The 23,032-nt window shown below is 45.9% G+C and overlaps 1 protein-coding gene across 9 annotated transcripts in view; it reads right to left on the bottom strand.

The window, feature by feature from the left end:
* The window catches only part of ARHGAP24 (Rho GTPase activating protein 24), a 415,666-nt gene that overhangs the window by 40,577 nt on the left and 352,057 nt on the right, over window positions 1-23,032 (bottom strand). For 8 of the 9 annotated variants that reach the window (XM_081020795.1, XM_081020796.1, XM_081020797.1 and 5 more), the window contains one exon: window positions 22,055-22,177. In XM_081020795.1, the coding sequence (XP_080876921.1) occupies window positions 22,055-22,177 (123 nt within the window). Of the gene's footprint in view, window positions 1-10,429; window positions 10,905-22,054; window positions 22,178-23,032 lie in introns of those variants that run through there. The other variant, XM_081020800.1, reaches the window with a different exon arrangement.

The raw sequence follows: 23,032 nt of genomic DNA on the forward strand, positions 1-23,032 counted from the left end.
AGACATTCAAAAACCAACACGCCTGCTATCCCAACTATCCCAGCCTGGTTAGCCCCTAAAAACTCTGATATCCCGCAATTGAATACAATATACTCACATAGAGACTACCTTAAACTGTGTTTAAAACCAAAACTGCATTTGGATAGAAACTGCTTCTCAGGCGGCTAGTCCTAGTCTTTATACCCCTGAACCTTCTTCCAGAAGGCAGAAGCTGAAAAAGATCATTTCCAGGGTGCGCACTATCCTGCACTATCTCTGCAGCTTTCTTACGGCACCTGGAAGCATAGATTTGATCCAAGGTGGGAAGAGTGCACCTAATTATTCTTATTCTAACTTGGGAACGTCCAATGAAGCTGAATGTTGGAAGATTCATGACAGATAAAAGAAAGTGCTTCTTCATGCAGCAAACTGTTGAACTATGGAACTCATTCTCTCAAGACCTCCATCGTTCTGCTCAGACACTGAGGTCCAGCACTGAGGGCCTTCTGGCAGTTCCCTCATTGTGAGAAGTGAGGTTACAGGGAACCAGGCACCTGCCCTGTGGAACGCCCTCCCACCAGGTTGTCAAAGAGAAAAACTACTAACAGACTTTTAGAAGACATCTGAAGGCAGCCCTGTTAAAGGAAGCTTTTAATGTTTAATAGGTTATTGTCTTTTAGTGTTCTGTTGGAAGCTGCCCAGAGTGGCTGGAGAAACCCAGCCAGATGGGCGGAGTATAAATAAATGAATAAATTAATAATAATAATAATAATTAGGAGGCAGAAATGGCCAACATGGCTTTAAAAGAAGATTAGACAAATTCATGGAGCAGAGGGCTGCCAATGACTACTGGCCATGATTGTTATGATCACCTTCCATGGTTGGAGGCAGAAGTACTTCTGGACACCACAGGGAAGGGAAGAGGGATTTTGTTCTCAGGTCCCACTTGCGTGTACCCCACAGGGATCTGGTTGGACACCGTGAAACAAACTGCCAGACTGGATAGATAGAACATTGGCCTGATCCAGTAGGCTCTTCTTATGTTCTCATAATAAAGTATTATAGGCTGAATGGATAGCTCAGTTGGTGCTGATAATGCCAGGGTTGCAGGTTCGATCCCCGTATGGGACAGCTGCATATTCCTGCATTGCAGGGGTTGGACTAGATGATCCTCAGGGTCCCTTCCAACTCTATAATTCTATGACTACCTGCTTATGAAAGGGTTCTGGAATTTTTCAGGTAAGAAGGCCGCAGGAACATTACAGAGGTACCTCAGGTTAAGTACTTAATTCGTCCTGGAGGTTCATTCTTAACCTGAAACTGTTCTTAACCTGAAGCACCACTTTAGCTAATGGAGCCTCCTGCTGCTGCCGCGCTGCCAGAGCACAATTTCTATTCTCATCCTGAAGCAAAGTTCTTAACCCGAGGTACTATTTCTGGGTTAGCGGAGTCTGTAACCCGAAGCGTATGTAACCCGAGGTACCACTGTACATGTTCTGTGAGTCAACAGAGCAAAAAGTCTACATGAGTTTTTATTGTCTCCTCCTCCCTAGGTGCATGGACTTTTTTCTGAAGATATTTGACTTCCTCCCCCCCCCCCCCTTAGCAGCACCACTTTTTAACTTCTCTTTTGCAAAACCAACAGAAGCAAGGGGGAAAGGAAGAAATATTAGGTGTCAGCATTATTTCTTGCACAGTACAGACTCCTTCCTTGACACCACCTGCTTGGGGGCAGCGTAGCAAAACAACAACAACAAACCACACACACACAACATCACTCACACAAGGAAGACCATCAGTGTTACTGCATGGGGGTAGGAAACGAGCCCTTAACAGATGCTACAAGCAGTATAATATTTTGCAACAGAGAAGATGCAGCAGCCAGCAACATGAGAGGAAGTTAATTGTGGTATTAGCACTATGGATTAGCTATATTGAATTAGACTTCCCAGGCTCCGGGAAAACATTCTTTTGCTCCCAGCTTTGCTTTGGCTCAGATAGGGAAGGTCTGTAGCTCCATAGCAGAGCTTCTGTTCTGCATGCTGAAGATCTTAGGTTCAATCCTTGGCATCTCTAGGTGTGGCTGGGAAAGACTTTCAGCCTGAAAACCTGGACAGCTACTGCCAGTCAGTGTAGACCATACTGAAGGAGATGGACCAGTATTTAAAAAATGCCAATGTTCCTGGACTTCAAAAGTCAGCTGGAAGTCAAAAGAGAGGATTGTCTGTCGAATCTCTGCTGGAAGGGTGTCCCGTAGAATGGAACCATCCACACTAAATGCCTTACTTCTAACTGAGCCTATGTCATGGAATTGCTGGAAGCAGAGGGATGGTGGGAGGCACCAGCTGGGGAACCCCCAAGGGAAGATGGCTCAGAGCCAGGGGACAATTGATGAGTGGTCAGAGGGAGAAGATGGAGCAGCCTAGGAGGAGGGAGGAGTTGTCGGAAGCTGAAGAGGAAACAGGGTTTAGTGAGCAGGAGGAGTCTATGGCAGAGGGCAGTCCAGAATCAGAGGCAGAAAGAAGGCTGGAGAGGAGGGGGAGGATAAGAGGCAAAGATGAGTCAGACTGGTGAAGAAGCCAGGGTGTGTCCACCACCTGCTGTGACCAGCTCCTCACCACCTTGGTCTCCCAGAAAATGCAGATAAATGAAGGGGGGGGGAGCAAAGAGAGACAATACAACAGAGTCCTAGACTGCTGGGGAAGGAAGTGGGGGAGGAGCCTTAGAGAGTAGTAGGAGCTTCAGTCCTTGCAACTGCTGCATCGGGGCAAGACCTACAGCAAAGGGTTGCTGTGACCACTAGGAATGAGCTGGTTTGTTTCTCTGAATAAAGAGTTAACCTCACTGACATTGGGTGCTTTTTTGTTTCATTGCTGACCTACACCTGACTCCAGCTCACGACAGCCTAGTTGGTCCTCCAGCATGGGGAGCAAGGAACAGCACTCCTCCAGATGAATCAAGCTGGGGTATAGGGGCTCAGGTGCCCTGGGCCCATGTTGTTTAGGGCTTTCTATATCAACATAAGAACTTTGAACTCAGACCAATAGCATTTGGACAGCCAGTTTTTGGCAGAGGTGTCCTATGGTGATGGTCATCTGCCCCCAATCATTCTGCACTAGCCGGAGATTCTGGACCAGGCCCTAAGGGCAGCCCCACACATTGCATTAATCCAGACTTGAGGTTATCAATGCATGGATGACAGTGGCCAGGCTATCTCAATCCAGATAAAGGTGGAGATGGAATGACAGATGAAGCTAGTGAAGCGGGGGGGGGGGGAGAGAGAGCCTGATTGCTATTTCCTCCCATAAGAGAATGGTTATCCATGCTTAAGAAAGTCCCCCCCGAATAAATGACTAAGAAATAGTACAGATACAGTAATCACAAGCACTTAAATGCAGAGGTGACAAACAAAAGGAAGCACATGGTCGCACAATGCACCATTGATCTGCAGAACTAATTTTGCCGACGATGTTGCTATGGCCACTAGCATTAATGGATTTTCAAAAAGACTTGACGGAGGCACCGAGGATAGCAAAATATTCATGAAGGCCATATTTTCATGCTGGAGTGCCAGATTGGCCCCGCGACTGTGGGTGCCACGCAATGTGCATGGCCATGACACCGAAATTTGTGGTTGCCTGGCCCCTTCATGGGGAATTTTTGTGGGTGCTCAGGCATCCAGGACTCCCAGGAGTTTGCGCCTATATTTTCGTGCCTCTAAGTACCTGAGTCTGGGAAACCATTGTTGGAAGACAATGTTTAGGTACATCGGGGAACCTGTGGTCCTCCACATGCCCTCCTCCTGTCACTTTCTTATTGCTTATGGTGATCCAGTCAAGGCATAAGATTGGAGGAAGAAAATACAGGTCCCAAGTATTCCAGGAAAACCATTGGTTCCTCCTGAACTGGTCTGGTATAAATCAAGGGTGGTGTACCTATGGCCATCCAGATGTTGTTGGATAACAACACCTACTATCCCTTACCATTGGTCATGCTGGCTGAAGCTTGATGGAAGCTGATGTCTAAGAACACTTGGAGGGCCAGTTTCACCCTTGCATTACTTACATGGAGCCACTGGTCTAACCCAATGTAGCAATGCATTGTATTCCTAGTTGCATTCCAATGAATGCATATTTCTTTCTCTTTTTGCAGGGGGGGGCAAATTTCAAAACAGTTTCACGGGGGACGACTCACACAAGCAATGGCACGACTTCTTTGCTTTTATTCTTATGCTTTTGGTTTGCATTGCTGCTGCCGCAAGAACCAACAGTGCAATTTCCATTTCTGGAGCCCGGCTGCCATTTTGTAAACCCCGCAATGCCCCGAGCGCAGTGTTATTCTGGGGGTTGTGGAGGAAAATGGGAATCCACACCCCACCAATCATTATTAGCATCATTTTGAGAGCAGAGAAAATTCTCAGAATTTTTCTCCGAAGAAACTCTTCCAACAATCTTTGGCTCAACTGTGCTTTAGATAATATTTTATGGCAATCCTACCAGAGACAAAAAAACAAATTACCAATTCCATTTCTTAAAGTCCCTTGCTTATCAGTTCCTAATCCCAGGGAAGATGAGACTATAATGATCAGAATGGTCTGTTTGCTTTGCTTTTCATCATCTTATGCTATCATCTCTGCCCAATGCTCCAAAGCAGCCCTATTGCTTTAGTCCATGCTGTCTGACATTTCTTTGCTGATGAAAGAAACATAACCCCCTTGGAGCTTATGGAACACTTGTGAATTGGTCATTTCAGCACATACATACAAAAAAAGGAGAAGTGGACTTCTGAAAAAAAGGAGGGATCTTTTTTCCTTCTTGCATAACCTGCAATCGCTCCAGGACGGGTAATGGGTGAGTGATTGGCCAGTGCAGGCAATCTCACTGCCGACTGCGGCTTGGAGGGGTCTGAAGGTGTATTGCTTGCACTCTCCTGACCTTCCTCTTATACAGCCACAGAGGAGAGAGCCCCAAGGGAAGGTGCCCTCATTCGCTCCTATTGCTTTCAGAACAGAAGGTCACAGTGTTGAACTATGTAGGGGTGAAAACAGCTGAGTGTCTCATATTTTTTCCTCCCTGAGACGCCTGGGATGGTTAAATTAAAAAGCGGGGGTGAGCACAGAACTGACTGTCTGCAGATGAAACAGTTAATATTCTCACCAAGTTCTGAACATTCCATGAATAGTTATGGCTGGAGCATAACAGAAGCCAAGAACACGTCAGATGCAAGGCAAGAGCACATACTGTTCCTCCAATAGATATATTATGAATGGGCCTGGTGCCCTGGCCAGGTAACTCTGTCCTACTGCTGGCAAGAGAATCCACTGGCATTACCATCACTTCCCCTCAGCTGGCTGGAGCTAGTGGCACCTCTGGCACATGCGGTGAAAGAATTAAAAACTGCGTGGCGCTGTGGGTGCCTAGCAACCACTCCACATCTCTGCTGTATACTTCTAGTGAAGTAGTGGTGCTTGCCTAAGAACCGCTTTCACCTCTCCTGGGACTAGCACAGTACAAAGGAGGGTGTGGGAAGTTCAGGCAGCAGAAATGGGAGATGGGTCTGAACAGAGAGCATGAGGATGGACAGCAATAAGTGAAAAGCTCTCAAACCCAGGTACAAGTAAATACCACTTCTTGTTCAGCTGTGGTTTTAAGATTTCACTTGTCCATAAAACTTCTAGAATGCTACTTGAAACGCTTTCATATGGAGAAGATTCCCATCTTATTCCTTTCACATCTCCCCACAAGTTGGAACATGCAGGCTGCCCTCTGGGGATTTCATACTTGGGATGGTGGAGAATTTGGCTTTGGCTTGCATTTAAGGACAAACTCAGCCAATCTGCATGTCGCCAAACAGTGCAAGAACCCAAACACAGTCACCCTTTGAAGTTCACAGTTCTCTGAATTTTGCAAAGCCGTTCTCCAGCCAAGAAGTGCAAATACTGGGGTAAAGCGTCAATAAAAAGATTTTAGTGAAAACAAAATACAAAAAATGCAGTAATTGCAGGGGAGCTGCACAGCAAAAATATGTACATCAGGCGAAATTGCACTGCAACATGTGTATATTAGGAGGAGAAATTCACATTAATCGCCACTGAATTTTCATGAGGACTTTATTTTTAAAAAATAAATAAATCACAAAGTGAAATGGAAATGTGGAGAAGAGAATTGCAATGAAGCCTGGAAAAAGGAGAAATGGAGAGAAATGGAAACTGTCAGAATCGCCCTTCTCCACCCCATAGGGATAGCAAGGGCTGCTAAGAGGATTTCTTGGGCCTGGTGCACGGTATATGGATTGGGTCCGCTGCACCTATTGACAAGAACTGCTGCTTATGTACATATATTAACGTAACTTAGCCTACCTTGCAGGGCTGTTAAAAGGGGAAGGTGTGGAAAATATAAACATCCTTGAGCTCCTGGGTGGAAAAGCAAGATACAAATATATGCTAGCCATGACCACTTAACATAAGAACCTAAGAAGAGTCTGGTGAATCAGGCCAGTGATCCAGCTGTTCCAGCATCTTGTTCTCACAGTGGCCAACCAGACGCCTGTGGAATGTTTGCAAGCAGGACATCAGCACAACAACACTCTCCCCACCTATAGGTAAAGGTAAAGGGACCCCTGACCATTAGGTCCAGTCGTGGCCGACTCTGGGGTTGTGGCGCTCATCTCGCTTTATTGGCCGAGGGAGCTGGCGTACAGCTTCCGGGTCATGTGGCCAGCATGACTAAGCCACTTCTGGCAAACCAGAGCAGCGCACGGAAACGCCATTTACCTTCCCGCCAGAGTGGTACCTATTTATCTACTTGCACTTTGACGTGCTTTCGAACTGCTAGGTTGGCAGGAGGAGGGACCGAGCAACGGGAGCTCACCCTGTCTCGGGGATTCGAACCACCGACCTTCTGATCGGCAAGTCCTAGGCTCTGTGGTTTAACCCACAGCACCACCCGCGTCCCTTCTCCCCACCTATGATTCGTAGCAAATGGTATTCAGAGGCCTACTGCCTTCGACAGTGGATGTAGACTATAGCCATCATGGCTAGGAGCCATTGATAGCCTTGTCCTCCATGAATTTGTCTAATCCTCTTTCAGAGCCATCCAGGTTGGTGGCCATCATTGCCTCCTGTGAAAGAGAGTTCCATAGTTTAACTATGGGCTGCTTGCAGAAGTACCGTATTTTTTGCACCATAACACTCACTTTTTTCCTCCTAGAAAGTAAGGGGAAATGTCTGTGCGTGTTATGGAGCGAATGCCTGCGGGTGGTGGTGGGGATCTGCTGCAGTCGTGAGCAGAGGATCCATGGTTCCCCTTCCTTCCCTCCTCCGTGGTTACAAAGCATGGATCCACATGGATCCTCAGGATTTTTGCATTGGGCTACTCCAAACTCACTGTCAGATCACATGTCTGTGGCCACAGCATGAACCACAAAAATCATATATCCACTATTTCATTTAGAATATTTTTTTTCTTGTTTTCCTTCTCTAAAAACTACGTGCGTGTTATGGTCTGGTGCGTGTTACAGAGCGAAAAATACGGTACTTTATTTTATCTGCCCTGAAGATTCCAACACACAACTTCTTTGGATGGCCACAAGTCCTAGTTTTATGAGAAAGAGAGAACAACTTTTCTCTAGCTTCCACTTTCTCCGTGCCATGCACAATGGTAAAACTTCCACCACACAGTCCTTCTTCTAAACCAAACAACCTCCGAACGCTGCAACCTTTCTTCACGAGAGAATGGCTCCACCCCCTTGGTCATTTTGGCCCCCCTTTTCTGAACCTTTTCAAACTCTACAATAAACTTTTTCAAGGCAAGGCAACCAGAACTGTACATAGTATTCCAAATGTGGTCACACCATAGATTTGTATTCTAGTGTTATGAGATCGACTGTTTTACAATCAAGTTCCTTTCTCAATGATCCCTAACATGCAATTTGCCCTTTTCACAGCTGCTTCACACCTAGTCGACATCTTCATCAGGCTGTCCACTATGACCCCAAGGCCTCCTTCATAGTCAGTCACTTCCAGTTCAGACCCCATGAGTGTAAATGTGAAATTAAGATATATTTTTTGCCCCGGCATGCATCACTTTACACTTGCTTACACTAAATTTCATTTGCCATTTCCCCATCCATTCACTCAGTTTAGAGAGGTCCTTTTGGACCCTTTTGTAATTCCTTTTGGTTTCAGTGGCCTTGAACAATTTCGTATCAACGGCAAACATGGCTGCTTCATTGCTTACCCCAATTCTAGATTGTTTATGAACAAGATAAAAAGCACAGGGCTCAATACTGATTCTTGGGGGTTCTCCAATTTCTACAGCTCTCCATTCAGAGAACTGTTCATTTATTCCTAGTCTCTGTTTTCTGCAATTTTCTGTTCTGAATCTTGATTGATCTAGATAAACGGTAGATCTAGATAAACAGTTTTCACAAAAGAATTCAGAAGTTGGGTTGCCATATACTACCTTGCTGAGAGATGGTAGGTTAAGTAATGACCCATAATTGTTCAGATATGGCAGATCAAAAGCCATTTTTCATAGGAGAGGTTGGAAAGTCACCTTGGCATTATACCCTACTTCAAGGAGTCATTTATTACAACTGTGCCCAGCAAACCTAAGGCTGACTGGTTGTTCTCCAATGTTCTTAATGGACATTGTCCAAGGTGCCATGCAGTAGGCTGCAAATCTCCCAAGAATATGGTCCATGCACTCATGCAACATCAACCAAAAACTATCCTTAGAAATCTGATAAGCGGGTGCTCTGAACCTTTTTACTTCAATTCCACAAACAAACTTCACCTAAAATAACGTTGGACATGAATTACGGGAAACAAAAATAATTCTTGATGAGGCTAAAATTTCTGATGGCGATTTCACATACCCTTAGAGGTAGCCCCTGAATTTTCCGAGAAGCAAAAATGGAAGCAACCTTGGAAGACAGAAGATACCTGCAGGTTTTTCAAAGGCAGTCAAGGAATGCTGTGAAGATGCACGACATTTCTTGGCAGAGGGGGAGAGTTTCGCTTATCTCTAGTTTCTCCCACACTTGTAAAAAAGAGGCCTGTCTGAATAGTTCGTCACAAGCCCACAACCGCAACCCTGCACAATGTGCCCATGCCCCAGAAGGCCAGTTTGCCGTGGCATGTAAAAGCACAATTTGTCCTTTTGACAAATGATTGACATGCGTGATGCAATCTGCCCAACCCCCTCCCAAATGCCTCGCCACATGCTGAGCGGCCATAGGAAACTGGCTCACAGCCATTGATTTATCTTCACCTCTTCAAAGGTTCCCAAAGGCAAGAAACTGAATGAGAGAAGTATAAGGTTAGCAGTAAAGCATTCATCAAAGCCACCCTTGACCTGAGGCAGGTTCCTATGTGCATCTCCCCCCTACTTCCCACAACTCCATATATTGATGACCGAGTGTTTCCCGGATCCTGGTGAAAAGACCTCCTGTTGTTCTCAGAATTGATGCGTATAAATATTTTACAATACTGCGCACTCAAGGATGAACTGCCTCTGATCTTGAAGGTTCATTAGCCAACATAGCTAAGTGGAACCTCTGAATGCAAAAGCATGGTGCCTTGGAATATCAGGTGCTGGAGGCAATCAATGTGGGAAGGTTTTTGCCCTTACACCTCACTTGTGGGTTTCCAGGAAACATCTGTCTGGCTGTTACAGGAAACGGGATACTATAGAGCAGAGAGAACCTTGGTCTGGTCCAGCAGGGCTCTGCTAATGTTCTTATACCCTGCAATCTTGTCATTTCTTCTCTTTGGTATCACCAGTTGCCCTCCTCCATGACCACCAGCTGAGCTGAGACACACATGCATGCACACACACGCCCAGTGAAAATCCTACACATTGATTAGAAGCACTACATTCCAGGAAAGGGGTGGGGGAACAAGTTTGAAGACATTTTCTGCGGCAGGTGAAATGGAGCTGCAGAAGAAGAGCAAGCAAGCAAGCAGAAGACACAGTGCAAAAAAACAAAATGCTAACAGGGAAATAATCAGGTGTGTGTATTGCAAGTCCTATTTAGCTCATCAGACATCTTTCAATTCTAACAGCTGGACCTCTAGCCCTCTTCCACGCTAAAGCGGAACCAAGTGTTCTTGGTTTGCCAGCATCCCTGGTGCTTGACGGATTTTGCTAGCACCGGTGCACAGTAATTTTAAAATAATTAACCCTATAGGAGCCGTTAAAAAAATGTCCAGTTGCGGGTTGCAGACTGGAGAAGAAAAACTCAGTAACCGTGCAACAACAAATCAAGGATAAATAAAACCAGCCTAGCAAGCGTTGGCGTCTTTTATTGTTGCTTGCCCTTTGTTTCCAAATTTCTATTCAAAACACAACAGCTCTTCTTCCTCGCAACCCCAAACCTTTCAGAAAAGGCTCTGGAAGCGGGGAGCTGGGGGAGAGAAAAGGCAATGACAATGACAAACTGCACCTACCTTTGCGGAAACTAAAACACCGCTTGATTCTCCTGTAGGTAGTTTTGGGAACAAAGGGGGATGATGCTAAAGCACCTGAGGCACGAACCCCCGTATTCCTGTCTTCAGGCATCATGCAGGCCAGAGAAATAGTCGCAACCCAAAAGCATGTGCTAAAACCCACTTCTAGATGGCACACTGCAATCCATCGTTTACATTTATCACTATTTTGAGTGGCATTTGCTCCCCGAGCTTCCTAAATTCTGATCTTCCCGGTCTTGGTGGAATGTGGCCAGTGAGCTCTTTAAAGGAGATATGGGATCACCCCTTCTTTGCTAGTGATTTCAGGTAGTTTCCTTTCCTTCTTCCCTGCTCCTCCAGCTTGCAAAAAATGTCATTTCCCGTTGAACGGCGACAATGCCACGTCCCGACAAAAGACCACCAATGTAAAGGTGTATCGTCCACGAAAGGTGCCTCGTGGGGGGTCTCGTGGCTGGGTTTGGTGCGGGGAATCGGTGCTTCTTCTCAGCTGGAACCGTAAAGGGTGGAGCAAATGCGGAAGGCAGGGCATAGATTCCACTGGGATAGGTCAGCAAATAGCAATGCGGGAGCAGAAGATGAGAACAATGACCAGAAACAGGGGCTTCAAAGAATTGCCTTGGATGTTCCTCGCCGACTCCTTTTTATCTCTGCAAATGTGGCGGGGGGACAAAAATAATGACAGCATCTCCCAAAAGGCTACATTTGTCCATTACGGACGCTCTTCAAAGGGCTTCTCCTTTCCCCAATTACTATGCAAGGAAACGCCTCCCCTTCTGATAGTCTGGATGATTTGTTGCCTTCCTCCTGCTCCCTCGACTCCCCGCGGCAAACGCATCAGCCCCGGCGGCATCAGCAGCTGAGCAGCTCAGCAGCCGAGCAGCACAGCCACCAAGTTCCTGGGAATCTGCTGAGGAATACACGCCTCCTGCAAGATATGCCCGTGCCAACTGTTCTCAGTGCAAGTGTTTCAAAGGCTGCTGCTGCTGCTGTTGCTTCTCTTACTACTGCCGTAGTGCCTTCTGCTCAAGCCCTTTGCACGAATGCAGCAGGTGCAAGCAAAACAATGTGAGGGAGGCAAAGGGAGCTTGTACGGTTTCTACAAGGTTGATTCTCTCTCTCTCTCTCTCTCTCTCTCTCTCTCTCTCTCTCTCTCTCTTTCCCTTTTTTTAATGTTGACTTTGAGTTGACTTCAAACAACAGTCACGTGTGGCAGCTTAAGAGCCCTTCTGCCTCTCACATGAGCGTCTTTCTTCCCTCTCGCTCCAGCCCCATTAATCTTTTCCTTCGCCCCTTCCAGTTCCATGTTATTTCTACTTTCATGCTGAGTAATCAAAGCCCGTTTCTCTCTTATTTCAACAGCCATGGCAAAGAAGAAGAAAAGGTCACCTTTCAAATCCAACCAGGAAAGGAGTTTAACTGACCGACAAACATCTGGGGAACTGGATTTTGTTTCTGTGGGGGTTTTTTTTACTAAAAAACAAAAAAGGCTGTGCTTACTTCTCTGTACATTTTCTATTTATTTTTTTTCATAAGCAATGTGAGCCCAGGAGAGTCTTTTGCTCTCAACCCCCTGCCCCCACCATGCTACTGCAAGTTTAATAAACCAGTTAATAATTTGCAGAGCTGCCTGTTCAGTAAGCTCTGCTGCTGCACGAGGCCTCCCAGAAGGCTGACTCCAAATATTAGAGCAGGAGTAGCCAACATGGTGCCCTTCAGATGCTGTTGGACTACCACTTTGAGGCTCACAGGCCATGAGGCTGATGGGAACTGTAGTCTGACAAATGTCAAGAGAGTACCACATGGCCCAAAGAACATGCACACACAGATCTTGTGTGTAGTGCTTTGAATACCAAACGATGCTGCATGTATGCATTGAGTTTATTATTTCTTCTAGCACTCCCCTCAGCCTTCCGCTGCAAGCCCAATTTCACAAGTGACTTGCACAACATGTGACCCATCAAGGTCAAGTGCCGTCCGCCAAACAGCCACGGATGGCAACCCACAGCGGAAAGCTTGCTATGTAGAAATGGCCGAAGGAAGAGGCTGGCTAGCTCCTGTCAGGCAACCAATAACACATGGGCGGTTCACCTTCATGCAAGGATGTGCTTCCCCCAGGTCTTGATGGATCTCAACTCCCAGAAGCCCCAACCAGCAAGGACAATAAGTCAGGGATGATGGGAGTTGCAGTCTTGCAACATCTAGAAGGCCACTGATTCTCCACCCCAGCATAACAGATCAAGTCATACAGTTCCAGCTTAATTGTAGACATGAAAAAAAGGTCAAAAGGCAGAACCTGTAGAGGATAAAGTAGCATCTTAAAAAACTCTGATGCATCCACACACAGAAAATAAGAATTTTCATGCTGAATCAGCTCAAAGTCCATCTAGGACAGCAGTCTAAAGGTGATTAGCCTCTGGACACTCAGACAGACGGCCTTCTCTGGTGTTTGTTCTCAGTATCTATTATTTGGAAGCAAACAACTGGAGAAGAGGGAGACTAGCAGAAGGAAAGGAGGGTCCTTGACATCAAGACCCAAAGCCCCATAGATGCCAACAATACCTCTGCAATAATCTTACTGCCTCTGTATGCAAAAGTTGCATATAACATTCAAGGGCAATCACCATGAATTGATGTATCTTCCATGAATTTTCCCAGTTGTTTTAAAAAGCCTTCAAAGTCATCACCACATCCTACAGTAGAGAATTTTGCATGTTTAATATGTGTTGTGTGGAAGAACAACTTCCTTTTCTTTGTCTTCATGCTACTGTCAACCATCTTAATTAAGGGAGGATGCATTTGATCACAAGAGTGGGAATAAAATGTCTCTTTGCACTCTCACACGTATTTGGCACACATGAATGGCATCGTTTTCTGCATTGTTTTTGATGCTTCCCCTCCGTTAAAATTAATTGCATGGTTAATTGTGTTAGTCTTGGCCATTGCAGGCAGCAAGATGAACAATCTAAGCTGAACCGCAGCAGAAAGAGTGCTGAAAACGATGGAGTCAGGCTGGGGTTAAAAATACCAGCTTTGTCTTCAGCCGTAGTCATGCTGTCAAACAAATGCACATGTGCAGTAGAGCTATCAAGCAGTCAAGTGAGAAGGCCACACAGGCCTTCCTGCACTTTCTCTGTCACTGCCACAAGCAGACCACAGTGAAGAGAAGGTGGCAGGATGATGGCCCAGGCAGGTGGCAGGTGCAGGCAGACCCGCAGAACAAGTGAGCTTGTGACCCAAGCAGGCCTTTTTGGGCTATGTCCGTCTCCACTGCCACCAGACCTGGGACAGGGGATGCAGGTAGGTGGCCTTGGAATCTGTTTGCAACAAGTGCTGAGGATAACTGAATTGGAAAATGCTTTTGGCAAGACACAAAACGTGAAAGCAAGGTTAGCAAGCTCGGCCCCAAACAATGCTCACAAATTCAAAAGGAGTGGACCGCACAAAGAACAGATAAGCAAATACTTCAAAGCAGACTTTCCTTGTGCACCAGGATACTTTTTAATGTGCCTAATGAAAGTCAGGCCTTCTGCCAACAATTACCCATTATAAAAGAACTCTAAAAACCACTAAAAGCTTTTTGATTCAATACCTCTATTTGTACTGTGTTCAACCAATGGCTTCTCTCTACACTTCTCCAAGATGGTGACTCACAGTGAGTTGCTAAAAGTGCTCTGGGCATTTGAAGAGACATTGAGTCGGCATAATTCTAAGCAACGTATAAGCCTGGACTTTTCAGACATTATTCTAGAGCCAAACAAACATGTATGGGTGTGGAGGAACTGTTTCTCCCAACAAGTTCATTTTACCCATGACACCTCGTGTTCTGGATGTAAAATTCAATTGTTGTTGCTGTTGTTTAGTCATTTAGTCGTGTCCAACTCTTCGTGACCCCATGGACCAGAGCACGCCAGGCACTCCTGTCTTTCACTGCCTCCCGCAGTTTGGTCAAACTCATGCTGGTAGCTTCGAGAACACTATCCAACTACCTCGTCCTCTGTCATCCCCTTCTCCTTGTGCCCTCCATCTTTCCCAACATCAGGTCTTTTCCAGGGAGTCTTCTCTTCTCATGAGGTGGCCAAAGTATTGGAGCCTCAGCTTCAGGATCTGTCCTTCCAGTGAGCACTCAGGGCTGATTTCCTTAAGAATGGATAGGTTTGATCTTCTTGCAGTCCATGGGACTCTCAAGAATCTCCTCCAGCACCAGTAAAATTCAATACTACTAAACAAATCAAGTTCACCAACAGGTGGTGCTAGACAATCCTAACTTCATGAAGATGTTATACTAATTTCTCACTTGCACCTTGTGCTTCCACAGATCTATGGTCCTCAAAGGATGAGGCACAAACATGCAGTAGCCACTTAGAATGTGGCCTCTTTTATGCATTGCTGTTTGGGACAATATATTATAAGGGAAAGGCAAAGTGATAGAGCATCTGCTTTCCATGCAGAAGGTCGCAGGTTCCATCCTCGAAGCTGGGCTTGAAGTCAGTGTCAACCAGCTAACATCAGCTATGCTCTGGATAATAATAATAATAATAATAATAATAATAATAATAATTTATTATTTATACCCCACCCATCTGGCTGGGTTTCCCCAGCCACTCTGGGTGGCTTTCAACAGAATATTAAAATACAATAATCTATTAAACATTAAAAGCTTCCCTAAACAGGGCTGCCTTCAGATGTCTTCTAAAGGTCTGGTAGTTGTTTTTCTCTTTGACATCTGGTGGGAGGGCGTTCCACAGGGCAGGTGCCACTACCGAGAAGGCCCTCTGCCTGGTTCTCTGTAACTTGGCTTCTCGCAGTGAGGGAACCACCAGAAGGCCCTCGGAGCTGGACCTCAGTGTCCTGGCAGAACGATGGGGGTGGAGATGCTCCTTCAGGTATACTGGACCTGCTTAGCAACTCCAGACAGTGACTGATTCCTGCCGAAAAGGCAGGGCTTGAAGTCGGTGCCAATCAGGTGATTGGCAGCAACTTCAAGCTCTGCTTGCATCAAATGGGATCTTCGAGCAATGCTGCCAAGGTAAAATGGCTCACCTGGCATCATTGTGAAATCAGGTGACTGACAGGTAGGCAGCCCCATCTCTCTCTCTCTCTCTCTCTCTCTCTCTCTCTCTCTCTCTGTGTGTGTGTGTGTGTGTCTGTGTGCTAAGGATCCATCTAACCCAACAGCCAAGTCTTATTCCCAACCTCTGGGCTATAGGAATGGAACTGAACTGGGAAGACTCAGATTCAAATTCCTGCTCAGCCATGAATCTCATGGGGTGACACTGGGTCGGTGAGTTGTTCTCTGGTCAGCCTAACCTACATCCCAATATTTCAGTGATGATAAAATGGGGAGTGAGAGCACACCATGCGTCGTTGTTGCTACCTTTCCTCAGAGGAGTTCAATGTGATGCACATGGTCCCCCATCCATTGTATCCCTGTTTAGGGAAGCTTTTAATGTTTGACGTATTGCGGTATTTTAATATTTTGTTGGAAGCCACCCAGAGTGGCTGGGGAAGCCCAGCCAGATGGGTGGGGTATAAATAATATATTATTACAGTGGTACCTCGGGTTACATACGCTTCAGGTTACAGACTCTGCTAACCCAGAAATAGTGCTTCAGGTTAAGAACTTTGCTTCAGGATGAGAACAGAAATCGTGCGGCAGCAGCAGGAGGCCTCATTAGCTAAAATGGTGCTTCACGTTAAGAACAGTTTCAGGTTAAGTACGGACCTCCGGAACGAATTATGTACTTAACCTGAGGTACCACATTATTATTATTATTATTATTATTATTATTATTATCATCATCATCCTCACAGCAACCCTGTAAGGTAGGTCATCCTGAGAGCGACTGGCCCAAAGGAATGTGAACTTCTGGTCTTAGTGCTTTAACTGTGTTTTTATATATATAAAAAAACTGTATTAACTGTCATGCGTTTTAACCAGCTTGTTGTACTGTATATTTTAATTGAGGATGTTTTAGTGCTCTGATGGACTTATTACTGCGCATTTCAATTATGCATGTTTTTATAATCGATTTTATACAGTTGTAAACCACTTAGAAGGCATTTTGGCGTGCAAGCAGTATATTTAAAAATACATAAAGGATTTCATATGCTGCTGCCCTGAACTACTTCGTGGAAGAATGGGATAAAAATATAACAAAGAAGTCCTGGTTTTAATGACTGCCGGAAGCGCTGCATCTACTGTACCTTCTGGCAGAGCAAGGCACCAAATGCTGGGAGGGGGCAGGGAGGGGGAGCAAGTTGCTGGAGGAGAACACACCAGGCTTCATTTGCAAAACAAGCCCGATGCCCTCAGATGTGGTGGAGGAGGGCACTGCCCTGAACTGATAGTGTTAAGACTCAACCAGCGGCGTAGCGTGGGTTGTCAGCACCCGGGGCAAGGCAAGTAATTTGCGCCCCCTAACCCGGGGCAAGGCAAGTAATTTGCGCCCCCTAACCCCTAACCTGCCGCCGCTGCCAGCTTCTTCTTGCTGCTGCCTGGGCTGGTCTGGTGTGGTTCTCTCCCGCGCTCAGCGCTGCGCTGGGCGGCCGCTGCACTGTCCCTCCCCCAGATAGTCCTTCGCTCTCTCTCCGCACCGCACGCCTGGCACCCACCCCCTCCACAGTGGGCGGCGACCCAGCGGCTCAGATCGGATTCGCACAGCCAGCACTGCAGTGAGAGAGAGTGAGTGAGCCAGGTAGGGGCAGAGAGCTGCGAGTGCGAGGGCGCCCCCCCCAGATGTTGCGCCCGGTGCGGCCAGCCCCCCCTGCACCCCCCACGCTACGCCACTGGACTCAACTGCCAATCCAGTTGGCTTACGTGTGTGAAATGAAGAGGATGCCATCTTGTACTTTGCTGCTGGCAGCAAAAATGCCTCAGGCCAGCCTTGACGAACTGCATTGAGACTCGGCAACTTCATGGAAATCCCGACTAAAGAATTATGGCAAGAGAAACTGATGGACTATGCAGAACTGGCAAAATTGACACATAAATTACGGGACAAGGATAACTGTGACTTTAAAGAGGAATGGGAACCTTTTACAAAGTATCTAAAGATGCAACAAAGTGAATTGGACTCCTTGGCAGGCTTTGAATAAACACTCGCAAACTTTTTATTGATAAGAATCAGTTAGATAAATTAAGGACTTAAACAATTCTGTAACATGCAGAGAACAGCATTTATAGAGAAACCAGAGATTAGAACTGAGGGAAGTTGGGGGCGGGGGAAGGGGAGGGGGGTTGTTTTATGTGAGGGAGGGGGGAAATGGGGGGGAATTAAGGATGAGATGTTTTAAGATAATATGTTTTGTTGAATTACTTAATAATTTATTTATTTATTAAAAAAGAGAGACTCGGCAAATTCATTTTCCAGGGACAGAAAACCCAATGAAACACCTACCCAAGTCAACAAAGGGCTCCTCCAAACAACCTATTTATCAAACATTAATCCTGATTTGCTTGCACAAAGCTTACATGGAGGTTAGATTATATCCACTCTTTCCTGAGCATTCCCTCAGATGTGTTTGCAGGAGCTAATAATAATAATAATAATCATAATAATAATAATAATAATAATAATTCATTATTTATGCCCCACCCATCTGGCTGGGTTTCCCCAGCCACTCTGGGCGGCTCCCAACAGAATATTAAAAACACGATAAAACATCAAACATTAACAACTTCCCTAAGCAGGGCTGCCTTCAAATGTCATGCAAAAGTCAGATGGTTGTTTATTTCCTTGACAGCTGATGGGAGGGCATTCCACAAGGTGGGCGCCACCACCGAGAAGGCCCTCTGCCTGGTTCCCTGCAACCTCACTTCTCGCAGGGGGGGAACCGCCAGAAGGCCCTCGGCGCTGGAGCTTATCCAACACTGAGAACTCCTTCTGGTTCGAGTGGGGGCTGTTTATCCATCCTGCAAATCATGTGCTCATTCCACACTTTTCAATGCATTTCCCTGTCACTTTCCTAACTGCAAAATGTATATTTCTTCTTAAACGTGGATGCGTTGCTCTAGGGAAACTGTGCTTTAATCCACTTTAATTGCACAAGCCTAAATTTCCCAGTATGCCTGTTATGTACTAAGCTTGGATCCTAGAGCAATAGGCAAGCAGGATCCTAGAATGCAACAACTGATCAGCTTGCAGGAAAAGACCAATCAGGCTCCAGGAGGGAAGCAGAGTCAGCCAATCAGACGGGACTCATTGTGTAAATAATGTATATAAAAGCCTGAGGTTTGGGGGGCAATTCAATCACTGTTTTACAAGCTGCAATAAAGAGCATGAAATCACTACAGGACTCCAAGTATATTTCAATGCCGTAGAATCCCTACTGCGAAATCCTGCCTGTCTGGAGACCCCCCCCAAATGCACAGAATGGGCTGCTAGCAACATACCCCCTAAGAAACGAGTCATACTGCATACCGATCCAGAAAGGAATCGCTTCCACCGAGCCTGAGAACTACAGCAAGAATCTGACCTTCTGGAGAGAATTTAAGTTATTAAACTCTCAGTTGTAGGTCGTTGCTGCTGGAGTGTAACATTCTTTGGGGTGTGGGGGCTTTTTCTGCGCAGACATCAAATTCCTAGCAGAAGAGTGGAATGTATTTTGAATGTGTTTCGGACCTCCTTCAGCTGGTGTCTTCCCGCCTCTGCCTCCCGAAAGCATCCAAGACACAGCTGCAGACACATCGAAAGGTAGTACTGGGCAGGGCTCCAGTTGAAACGGTGCCATAGGAAAGGACCACCAGCCGAGGGCTGAAATCCCCTTCCTAAGCAAAACTTCATAGCCTTTAAACACTGGGTAGGGAAGTGTGCGTGTTGTGCTGATCCCCATGGAGTCTCTGTTAACAATGATAATTTCCTACAGCCCCCCTGGGGTCTAATTGATAAGTGGAGAGGGTGATTTCCCAACAGTAAACATAGTTTTTCAGCTGCAACTCTGCTCTCCTCCTCTGCTCCAAAAACAATACAAAGCAAAGCCGCTGAACTGCCAGACATTTATTTTCACAGCTAAACATCACTGGGAGCAAGCCAGAAATCTCTGTTTTATTTACTTTGACTTGGATGCTCTATCTAGCCTTGTGGAATAGCCAGCATGCTATTTCTTCTTGAAACCAGTTGGCTGCTACTGGGAGGTCAGGTCACAAAATGCAGAACCACATGGCCGGATGCAGACCTCTTCTTCCAAATGATACTCATACAACCCTGGAAACGGACGTGTTTTATTTATATCCCGCCTGCCTCCCAGTGAAGGACCAAGGAGGCTCACCGCAGAAATTAAAACAGATACAATTAAAGGTAAATGGTAAAGGACCCCTGACAGTTAAGTCTAGTCACAGACGACTCTGGGGTTGCGGCACTCATCTCGCTTTACTGTCCACAGACAGTTTTTCTGGGTCATATGGCCAGCATGACTAAGCCGCTTCTGGAGCAACGCAACACCAAAACCAGAGCAGTGCATGGAAATTCCCGCCGGAGTGGTACCTATTTATCTACTTGCACTGGTGTGCTTTCGAACTGCTAGGTTGGCAGGAGCTGGGACAGAGCAACGGGAGCTCACCCCGTCACGGGGATTCAAACTGCCGACTTTCTGATTGGCAAGCCCAAGAGGCTCAGAGGTTTAGACCACAGCGCCACCTTAGTTGACGATACAATTAAAAGAACACAATAAACCTAAACACGAAAAAGCAATTAAATAAGTAAGCCTAGTAAAAGCACCGAAAACACTTTAAACCATTTAAAAGTGCATGCATGTGCAACATCTGGCTTCAGAAGATGTTGCCACAACAGCCAGTTAGCAGCCAAAGATCTATTGCAAGAAAAAAAGGCTTTGCTTTCTGGCAAATGGAAAGCAGGGAGAGATCAGTTCCACATCTGGGAGAAGCCACCATCTGGGAGAGGCTCTCTCTAGACTAGTGTTCTCACCAAACAGGTGGTAAATGGATTTCACAACTGTGGTAGTTTGTACTGAAGTCCAGAAACTGTGGCTATTTTAGGAAGAAAATGCTGTGCCGTGCCGGCAATATAGAACAATGCTAGAAAAATGCAACCTGTGCCACTGATAGAAGTAATACGACTCATGCAACACATTGGCGACTAATATACACACAATAATTACCAAAATGATTATACATTCTTTATCAATCTTCTGAGAAAAATACAAAACCTTATGCAAAGCCACAGAGACTTGAGAACTACCCAACCTATGATGAACTTATAATGTCTGATTTAGATGGTTAACTCAGTCTTTTGTTTTCTTTATCTTTTTATGTAAGTTCATGAAGATACTAACAAAAGGTAAGTTCGGTGCTGTTCACAATACCCAGAGATGCTAGTAAAGTTGTAGATGGATGTTAAAAAAGTTGTAGACAGGGGGCCGGTGTTTTGCACCAGTTATGGTTTTCCCAGTAGTGATGTAGTAGTGATGTATGGAAGTGAGAGCTGGACCATAAAGAAGGCTGATCGCCAAAGAATTTATGCTTTTGAATTATGATGCTGGACGAGACTCTTGAGAGTCCCATGGACTGCAAGAAGATCAAACCTCTCCATTCTTAAGGAAGTCAGCACTGAGTGCTCACTGGAAGGACAGATCCTGAAGCTGAGGCTCCAATACTTTGGCCACCGCATGAGAAGAGAAGATTCCCTGGAAAAGACCCTGATGTTGGGAAAGATGGAGGGCACAAGGAGAAGGGGACGACAGAGGACGAGATGGTTGGACAGTGTTCTTGAAGCTACCAGGATGAGTTTGACCAAACTGCGGGAGGCAGTGGAAGACAGGAGTGCCTGGCGTGCTCTGGTCCATGGTGTCATGAAGAGTCGGACATGACTAAATGACTAAACAACAACAACAAACAACAACAACAGACAGGGTGCCAGCGTTTTGCACGTGTTTCGCCCTGGCAATCCAAGTACTCAAGAGGCCACTGTTTGCCCCTGATGGGGCCCTTTTACTGGGACTTGCAGGTAGCACACTCCCAAGGTAGTTTTCCGGGCTTCTTCAGTGGTCTGATCTCAAAGCCTTGATACGTATAGCTAAGCAAATCAGTCTCTTAGGCTTAAGCCAAGAAATAGTATTCTCTATGAAACTGAACATCAATATACTTGGACTGCCAGGGCAAAACAGGTGCAAAACGCCGGCACCCTGTCTACAACTTTATTAACATCCACCTACAACTTCACTAGCATCTCTCGGTAATATAGAACAAGCAAATACATGGCATCCAAATAAGTATGGCCCATTTTCTAGATTGCAGAGGTATATATACTTGGAAGTTAGTTTTGTACATGTAGAAGTGAGCTGTAGCAATGCAATCTCTAGTGAAGTGGTTTACTGGCTGCAGAACTGCAAACCTCTTGCACACACGGAATCAAATGAGAGCAGCTATTTTTCTCTGCCAAACGCCGGAGTTCTGCAATCCATTTGATTCATTTCACTTCCCCCTTTTCATTGCTGTGGGACTCTGTCTGCTCCTCATCAAAATGGAACCATAGAATCTTAGAAGGGACCCAAGGGACATCTAGTCCAACCCCCTGCAATGCAGGGAATAAGCCACATGTGTAATATAAAACAAGTAAATAAATTTGCATATGTTACGGATGTACTCACCTCCTCCAAAAGGTGCCCATATGACCCTGCGGATAGACTTCACCCAGTCCTCCATGTCATTCTGAGTGCTTGCCATAAGGAGGTATGTTTCATGGTTTGCTGTCATCCGCTCTCTGTCTCCGCCTGTGAGAGAAGAGGGAACCTGCATTAAGAAACACTCGCACTTTGCAACCCAAATTCTCCTATGCAATCAAAAGTGGGTAGCAGTATGGTGTAGTGGTTAGAGTGTTGGACTAGAACCTGGGGGACCAGTGTTCAAATCCCCACTCAGGCCCCATCTCTGTGGGGGAATGGTAGCTCCCTACAGGGCAGATGCGTCCTCAGTCATGACTCTCACTGGGTGACACTGGGCCCGTCAGTGACTCCTGGTCCAACCTTCCTCACAGGGTTGTTGTGAAGATGCAATGAGGAGGGGGAGAGTCATTTACATCACCTTGAGCTTCTTGGAGGGAGCGTGGGATATAAATGTAATTATGTAAAGGTAAAGGGACCCCTGACCGATAGGTCCAGTGATGGCCGACTCTGGGGTTGCGGTGCTCATCTCGCTTTACAGGCCGAGGGAGCCGGCGTTTGTCTGCAGACAGTTTTTCTGGGTCATGTGGCCAGCATGACTAAGCCGCTTCTGGCGAACCGGAGCAGCACACGGAAACGCATTTACCTTCCCGCCAGAGCGGTACCTATTTATCTATTTGCACTTTGTGCTTTCAAACTGCTAGGTTGGCAGGAATAAATGTAATAAATAAAAACAGAAATAACAGAAGCAGAATATCGCATATAAGAAAGTACAGATATAATAATCGAATTGTAGAACTTGGAAGGCATCCCAAGATTTATCTAGTTCAACCCTTTACAATGCAGAAATCTTTTGCCCAGTGTGGGGTTCGAACCCACAACCTTGAGATTAAAAGTCTCACGTTCTACCCACTGAGTTAATCCCAGGTTCAGATAGCAGATTTCATTAAGAACAGATTAAACTTT

The sequence above is a fragment of the Podarcis pityusensis genome (assembly GCF_964106645.2).
Source record: "Podarcis pityusensis genome assembly, chromosome: 9".
Lineage (NCBI taxonomy): Eukaryota > Metazoa > Chordata > Lepidosauria > Squamata > Lacertidae > Podarcis > Podarcis pityusensis.